The sequence below is a fragment of the Sorex araneus genome, chromosome 3 (genome assembly GCF_027595985.1).
Source record: "Sorex araneus isolate mSorAra2 chromosome 3, mSorAra2.pri, whole genome shotgun sequence".
NCBI lineage: Eukaryota > Metazoa > Chordata > Mammalia > Eulipotyphla > Soricidae > Sorex > Sorex araneus.
In genome coordinates, this window is record NC_073304.1 from 233296962 (window position 1) to 233305022 (window position 8061).

Genomic DNA, 8061 nt, shown 5'->3' on the forward strand with positions numbered 1-8061 from the left:
GCAACTCCCCCCCCTCCTGCACGTCCCCCACCCACCCCCGGCTCCCCGGCGTCCTCCTACGGGGCCCGGCGGGCGGAGCTCAGCCGCCGTGACGTCACCGGGTGGGGGGCGTGGGGAAAGGTGCCGAGGGGCCCAGACGCCACCCGGCCAGTGCAGGCGGCGCGGCCACCGGGCACGCTCGCTCTGCGCCCGCCGCCCCGCGCCCGCCGCTGCCGCAGCCTCGCCCCGCGGCTCGGCAGCGCCCAGCGTCGGCGGGGCCGGGCGGGCTCGGGCGGCGCGAGGCGAGCTGCAGCCAAACGCTCCGCACGTCCAGCACCGGGGCCAGCCGAGCTGCGGGGCGCCCGGCGCAGGACTGGGCTGGGAAACTGTCGCTGGCCCGCGAGAGGATTGCGGTGCGAAGCCAAGGTGAGGTGGGTGGGCGTGCGTGCGTGTGTGTGTGTGTTTGTGTGTGTGTGCGCGCGCGCGCAAACACACGCACAGGTGGGAAAAAGACGCACAGATGGATGGATGGGTGGATGGACGGACGCACGCAAGCACACCAACAGACGCACGGATGCAGGGAGCCGAGGGCGCGTCTGGGCACCTTAGCGCATATGCGTGGCACGGGGGTCGCACGCCTCTGTTCCAAGTTACAGGTCTGGGTGTGTCTTTTAGGGGGGTGGGGACGGCGGTTTGGGTGCCCGGGCAGTGCGGAGCGCTGTGGGTTGCGGGGGCCGCTACCGAAGGGCACCCTTGTCCGGTCTGCGTGCCCCAGCTTGGCACCCCGGTGGCCGCAGCAGTGGGACAACTTCTCTCCCAGCACCTACCCAGAAAACCCCACCTGATGGAAAACTGGGTGGCAGAGAGAATGTGGGGGTGGGGCGGTGCACCCAGCAGCGCCCGTGTGCGCCCACACCGGGTCCAGGTGACGGATCCCAAACGCGAGAAGGGGCCGTTCCCCCAGCGCAGGGCCGGGAGGCTCCTGTGTTCAGGTTTGGGGATCCCCAGCCATAGCTGGTCCCTGTGCCACCCGTGGCTTCCCCTCTGCAGTCAGAGCCTGGCAGCGTGCACAAAGGCCGTAACCCTCCCCCTCCTGGAAATACCGGGGGATCCATGAAACCTCCGGGGTTGATGGTCTGAGAGTCGGATGCGCTTGTGCCCGCCGGGGAGTCCGCGCCCCGGACCGGCGCTGCCCGCCCGTTTCCCGGGCGCACGAGCGCTGCGGTGGCATGTCCGCCCGGGTGGTTGTCTGCCTGCCGGGGCTCCGAGTCCTCTGGACACACTCAATCGGGTCCAGCAGGCCTGCAGGGCAGTGGAGGGTGGGGGCTGAGTTGGCGAAAGGGGAAAATGAGGCTGAGTGTCGAAGCTGGTCGCCACCCCAGCGCTGGGTCCTTGATTCACACAGCCCCCCGGGGGGAGGCGGGGACGCACACTGCTCGGGCACGAACGGACAACCAGCCCTTCCTGGGATCTGCCCATTCTCAGCCCTGCAAAGACAGGGGAAAAAAAAAAAGCCACGACCAAAGCCGGACTTTCCTGTGGGTTCTTTGAATCACCATCCAGCAAGCATCTGCCCGCCTGGCGCGAACCCGCCACCGCCCCCCTCCCGGGCCAGGACCCCGGGCTCAGGCAGCTGACATCAGAGGCGCTGTGATTGAAATAAACTCATTTCTCCTTCGGAGGAGCTCCCCAGCTAAGAAGAAGAAGAAGAAGAATTAATAATAGAAACAGCTTCGTGTCCCGTTGGGTGGGACTCCAGCCAGAAGGGCAGTGAGGTCTGAAGTCAGGGGCTGACTTCCCAGCCCACCTGCACCATCACCGCCCCTCACTCGCGGGTGCTGGGCTGCGACAGCGGGGGCTTTGGCTCCCAGGGGTCTGCATTCTCCGAGGCTGTACCCTGGCCCGTTAAATATGCTAATACACCGCTAAATATGCTAATAAACCCCGGGAGTGGGAGGGGGGAGATGCTCAACGAGACTTCCGGGTCTGTGGATTTCAGGTAACCGACAAGAAAACACCCGCGGAGAGACACAAAATAATCCAAAATAATCCAAAACTAGGGAAGGCTTCGTAGCCCTGCTCTGAGCAGCGACGGGCTGATGCTTCCCACCCGAGGCGGGCGTTAGGAGTCGGGTTCCCAAAACGCTTTGCAGAAATGCCACACACACAGTGTATGTGTGTGTGTGTTGGGGGGTGGGGGCAGGGCGGGGTCCTCCAAGACGGTTGCTAAGACCCCCGGGGCTCACAGCAGCGCCCTCCAAACCTTAAGGAAACGTCTCTCATCTTTGCTCAGGCACTGGGGGGCGGGGGAAGGGTCGTGCCCAGGGTCCACCCCCAGGGGCGCCCCTCCCCTCTCCACTTTAATTCTTGGAGTCCAGACACCCCCGGGGTGTGGCTGCCGCGGTCAAGTTCCTGCCTCGCGCGTGCAGCTGATCTGAGTTACAACCCCGCCAGCACCGCCAAAACAGGGACCGAGAACCAAACCGGCTCAAACTACCCTCTGCACGCCGCACCCCCCCCTCACCCCCCACCCCCGCCCCTGGGCGCACACACAGAACCGTGTTCCGAATCCCTTATTTCCCATGCAGTTCACACCCTCTTTAACCCGGTCCCTTGTCTCTCTCCTCCACGAACTTGTCGCCTCCTAGAGGCTCCAGCCCATCCCTGCGCCTGGCCGCGAGGCGCGGCTGTCCCGACGGAAGGCGGCCCCGCCCCCCTCCCCTCGTTAATTTCTGGGAATGACAAGCTGAATTCCAGTGACGTGCGACAGTTGGCCCTTGGGGTCCACGCCTACCGTGTGACGGGGGTCCCCGCACGGAGGGGCCACTGGTTTAAATCCAGCCGCAATCACCTGCAGCTCATTTTCCAGCCCGCTGAGCAGTTGATGTGCCAGAGAGGGAGGGGGGGGTAAGGGGAGAGGGGGGGAAAGGGGGGAGGAAATGGGGGGGGGAATCCTGTAATCAAATCTCAGCTCTCCCAGCTTGGAGGGAATGAGAGCAAATGACTTCACCGCAGCTTCAGTTTCCTGTTCCCAGATGGGGGTGGAGGGAGGATCTGAGCCCCACCTGAGGGGGGGACCCAGGGGACCCAGGAGGGGGGGATGGGTGCTGTGATAGAGCCCCACGCGGGCGGGGGCGGGGGCGGGGGGGGGGGGGAGGGCGGGCAGGGGGGCTGTCAGCTCCAGGCTTGAGCCTGCCTCTGAGGTGGGGACCTCTGCTTTGGTCCTTGTTCGGGGGGAGGCGGGAGGCGCATTCCACTCAGGAAAGGGCTCTCGAGGCACGAGGAGGTCAAGCGCTGGACACTGGAGAAGCAGAAAAACAAGCTTCAGAGGGAATCCAAATAAACCCGAGCGTGCCTTTCAGAAACAACAGCAAGCCAGGGCTGGGACCGCTCCAGGCGGGGGGAACGCGGGAGGGGGGCGTCGAACACGTGAGAGCCCCCCATGAAGGGCGCCTCAGACCCCCACCCCAGCCGCGCCCTGTGACCCTGAGCATCGAATCTTTCCAAGAATCACCGGAGAGCCCCCTCCCATCGCCCCCAAATTGAAAACCCAAATCAAGCCCAAGCCACCCAGAGTTCTTACGATTTCTTGATAGTTGCAGACGAGGCTCGCTCTTCCGGCCCGCGTGGACCACGTCTCCTGCTGGCGTGCCCGCTGGCTGACTTCTACCTGGAGCGGCCTGTGTTCGCTTGAACATGTTTCCTCTCTTCCTCTCCTCTCACACAGTCCAAAGCAAGTTTCCGTTAAAACAAAAAAAAAACAAACAAACAAACTACTTAGCTTCATTTAAAAAACAAAAACTTCTAGAGGTCCTGGACCAGATCGTGTTCTCTAGGGGGTCTTAGCCCCACCCACTACAGCTCTGCTGGGGCTGGGGGTGAGGTGGGAGGGGGCTGGCCACGGGCCGAGGCTCAGTGCTGTACAAAAAATAAAATAAAGCGTTTCGGGGTCAGAGCGACAGTACAGCAGGTAGGGCATTTGCCTTGCACACAGCCAACCCGGGTTCGATCTCCCATGTCCCATACGGTCCCCTGAGCCCCGTCAGGAATAATTCCTGAGAGCTGAGCTGGGAGTAATCCCTGAGCATTGCCTGGTGTGGCCAAATATACAACAAAACCCAAATTTATATACAACACGTATGTGTAAAATCATATATTGTGTAGGTAGAATTTGGGGCAGGGGACTTTGGGGTACACCCAGAGGTGCTCGGGGCTGACTCCAGGCTCTGCACTCAGGGATCACTCCTGGCGGTGCTCAGGGAACCATCTGGATGCCAGGGATCGAACCCCGGGGTGGGGGGGTCCCACGTGCAAGGCAAACACGCCCTCCCTGCTGTAATACCGCTCCAACCCCAGGTAGATTTCAAGAAGGAGTCAACAGGATGGAACTCCAGCCTCCAGCCCAGGAACATGTGATCCTTGGTTCACCATCAGGACCACCCATTTTCATGGCCATCAGAGCGGTGGCGGGCTGACTGTCACACGGCCTTGGGGGTGGAGTCCGGGTTTGCTTTGCCTCTGATGTCAGAGTTTTCTCTCCCCATTCCAGCTTCTTAGAATGAAAAGGCTCCCTGGGCAGAGAGAGGAGAGAGAGGGATGATAATATAGTGGGTAGGACACTTGCCTTGCACACAGCCAACCTGGGTTCAGTCCTAGCACCCCTTATGCTCCCCCAAGCACAACCAGGAATGATCCCTGAGCACAGAGCCAGGAGTCAGCCCTGAGCCCCACAGGGTGTGGCCCGAGAACAGAGACTCCCAAGAAGTCAGCAAGTGGGCGTGGCATTCCTTCAAGCCAGCATCAGCCCCTGGTGGGTCAGTGCCTAATGTCCCCTCAAACCGTACAGGTTTGAGACCGTTTGGACTCTCAACCACCTAGGGATCAAAGTACTTTTTTCTTTTCCTTTTTTTTTTTTTTTTTTTTGCAGCCAAGGCCATCTCCCACACATGCGTCACCAGGGATGACAGGGTTACCTGGGGGGACATGAGCCACACCCTCCCCTCACAAGCAAAGCCTCCAGCAGTGCACAGGAATCAGAAAGTGTCACCCTGGGGCCGGAGCAATGGTACGGCAGGTAGGGCATTGGCCTGGCCTGCTGCCAAGGATCCCTGGCACCCCGCAGAGTCCCCCATGCCCGCCAGGAGTGATCCCTGAGCGCAAAGCCAGGAGTAAGCCCAGGATATGAAAAAATATATCTAGGGTGCCTTGGACCAAGGAAGCACCCACCCGGCATGTCAGGTAAAGAACGTGTCTGAAAGGGTCCTCAGGAAAGGGGGCGAGCCAGGGTGGACAACCAACTGATGGACCCTCCTTCCCTCCCTCCCTCCCTCCCTTCTTCCCTCCCTCTCCCTCCCCATCCCCTCCCTCCCTCCATTCTTAACTCCCTTCCTTTCTTCTTCCCTCCCTCCTTCCCTTCCTTTCTTCCTTCCCTTTCTTTCCTCTCTTCCTTCTCCCTCTCTCCCTCCCTCTTTTCTTCCTTTCCTCCCTCCTTCCCTTCCTTTCTTCCTTTCCTTTCCTCCCTCCCTCCCTCCCTCCTTTCCTCCTTCCTTCCTTCCTTCCCTTCCTTCCTTCCTTCCTTCCTTCCTTCCTTCCTTCCTTCCTTCCTTCCCTCCCTCCCTCCCTCCCTCCCTCCCTCCCTCCCCTTCCTTCCTTCCTTCCTTCCTTCCTTCCTTCCTTCCTTCCTTCCTTCCCTCCCTCCCTCCCTCCCTCCCTCCCTCCCTCCTTCCTTCCTTCCTTCCTTCCTTCCTTCCTTCCTTCCTTCCTTCCTTCCTTCCTTTCCTTCCTCCCCAGATGCCACAGCGGATCCCTGGCTCTGGGACCCCCTAAGGAGCGAGTAAGAAAAAGACCTGGGGCCGCCGGCGCCAGGCCTGCGACAGCCCCCAGCCATGGAGCTGGCCGATGACCTTCTCAACGGGAGCCGCTTCTCCCCGTCTCCGCTGGACGCTGACGGGTGGGTGGCGGCCACCAACGGCTCCAACCTGACGGAGCCCTACTACGACACGGCCAGCAACGCGGTCCTCACCTTCATCTACTTCGTGGTCTGCATCGTGGGCCTGTGCGGCAACACGCTGGTCATCTACGTCATCCTGCGCTACGCCAAGATGAAGACCATCACCAACATCTACATCCTCAACCTGGCCATCGCCGACGAGCTCTTCATGCTGGGGCTGCCCTTCCTGGCCATGCAGGTGGCGCTGGTGCACTGGCCGTTCGGCAAGGCCATCTGCCGCGTGGTCATGACGGTGGACGGCATCAACCAGTTCACCAGCATCTTCTGCCTGACCGTCATGAGCATCGACCGCTACCTGGCCGTGGTGCACCCCATCAAGTCCGCCAAGTGGAGGCGCCCGCGGACAGCCAAGATGATCAGCCTGGCCGTGTGGGGGGTGTCGCTGCTGGTCATCCTGCCCATCATGATCTACGCCGGGCTCCGGAGCAACCAGTGGGGGCGGAGCAGCTGCACCATCAACTGGCCCGGGGAGTCGGGGGCCTGGTACACCGGCTTCATCATCTACGCCTTCATCCTGGGCTTCCTGGTGCCCCTGGCCATCATCTGCCTCTGCTACCTGTTCATCATCATCAAGGTCAAGTCGTCGGGCATCCGGGTGGGCTCCTCCAAGAGGAAGAGGTCGGAGAAGAAGGTCACCCGCATGGTGTCCATCGTGGTGGCCGTCTTCATGTTCTGCTGGCTCCCCTTCTACATCTTCAACGTCTCCTCCGTGTCCGTGGTCATCAGCCCCACGCCCGCCCTGAAGGGCATGTTCGACTTCGTGGTCATCCTCACCTACGCCAACAGCTGTGCCAACCCCATCCTCTACGCCTTCTTGTCCGACAACTTCAAGAAGAGCTTCCAGAATGTTCTCTGCTTGGTCAAGATGAGCGGCCCGGACGACGGGGAGCGGAGCGACAGCAAGCAGGAGAAGTCCCGGCTGAACGAGACCACCGAGACGCAGAGGACCCTCCTCAACGGAGACCTCCAGACCGCGATCTGAAGGGCCCGCGAAGATCACATCCCCAGAAGGCCAACCCTGGGGTTGGAGCGACCGGCCAGCCAGGAGGGCGCTGGCCTGGCCTTGCCTTGCCTGCGCCCGACCCGGGTTCGATCCCCGGCACCCCCTCTGGTCCCCTGAGCACCGCCAGGAGTGACTCCTGAGTGCAGAGCTAGAAGTAAGTCCCGAGCTTAGGTGTGTGACCCAAACTCCTTCCCCCCAACTAAAGTCCAAGCTCTGCTAAACGGCTTGAGCTTCCCCCCCCCACCCCTGCATCCTCCGCTTCTCCTCATCACAGCCGGCTTCTAGAATAGAGAAAGGGGGCCACTCCGCAGAGAAGGGGTCCGATTCAGAGTGCAGCGCCTGAGTGAAGGCTGATGGACGCCACCGTCAGCTCCTGCCTGGATGCAAACAATGGAAATGCAGGTGGACCTTTCCAGAAGAGAGCCTGTCCGGCCAGGGGCCGCGGGGCCAGGTCGGAGGCACCCAGAAGGGACAGAGCTGTGTCCGTGTGCCCCTGTATCTAAGAGTCCATTTGCTGTCACGTGTTCTTACAGTTATACTTGTATATACCCGTCTGGCCCCTGAGCGGCCATTTCGTTTTCTGTGTTTCAGTCCACGAGTAATAGAGTCCAGTGTGCGCGGGACACGTGGAGCGACTCCCACCCCATGTCACCGTGGAAATGAAACTCCCCACGAGGGAAATAAAGTCAGAGTTCTGGGATCGCTCTTATCCTGGCAGTGTGGACCTGGAGAGATGATTTTGTGCTCAAAAATGAAAGTGTCTATGATTGTGTGTGTGTGTGTGTGTGTGTGTGTGTGTGTGTGTGTGTGTGTGTGTGTTCCAAGGCTCTGAGAATCACACAGGCATTTTCCCCTCCCCAATCTGTTCCTCTCCTGGCCACTTGCGGTGTCAGGTCAAAGGAAGGGGGAGCCCCCAAACACAAATATGTGGGTATTTCCTCTTTCGGGTATAATCAAGGAATGATTCATTTACCCAAAGGGATTGTCGTGATCATTGATTGCTGTTTATCAAGACAAAGTCAGCTTTGTTTAAGTTTTTTTTTTTTTTTAAGGGAGCTATGGGTGTGGG

At 60.5% G+C, this 8061-nt stretch overlaps 1 protein-coding gene across 1 annotated transcript; it reads left to right on the forward strand.

Moving 5' to 3' along the window:
* The first annotated feature begins 156 nt into the window (after positions 1-156).
* Positions 157-7714, forward strand: SSTR2 (somatostatin receptor 2). The gene is made up of 2 exons (XM_055131160.1): positions 157-405; positions 5770-7714. Exon 2 carries the CDS (start codon positions 5865-5867, stop codon positions 6969-6971), a length of 1107 nt encoding a protein of 368 aa, XP_054987135.1. The 5' UTR covers positions 157-405; positions 5770-5864; the 3' UTR covers positions 6972-7714.
* Positions 7715-8061: the final 347 nt, after the last annotated feature.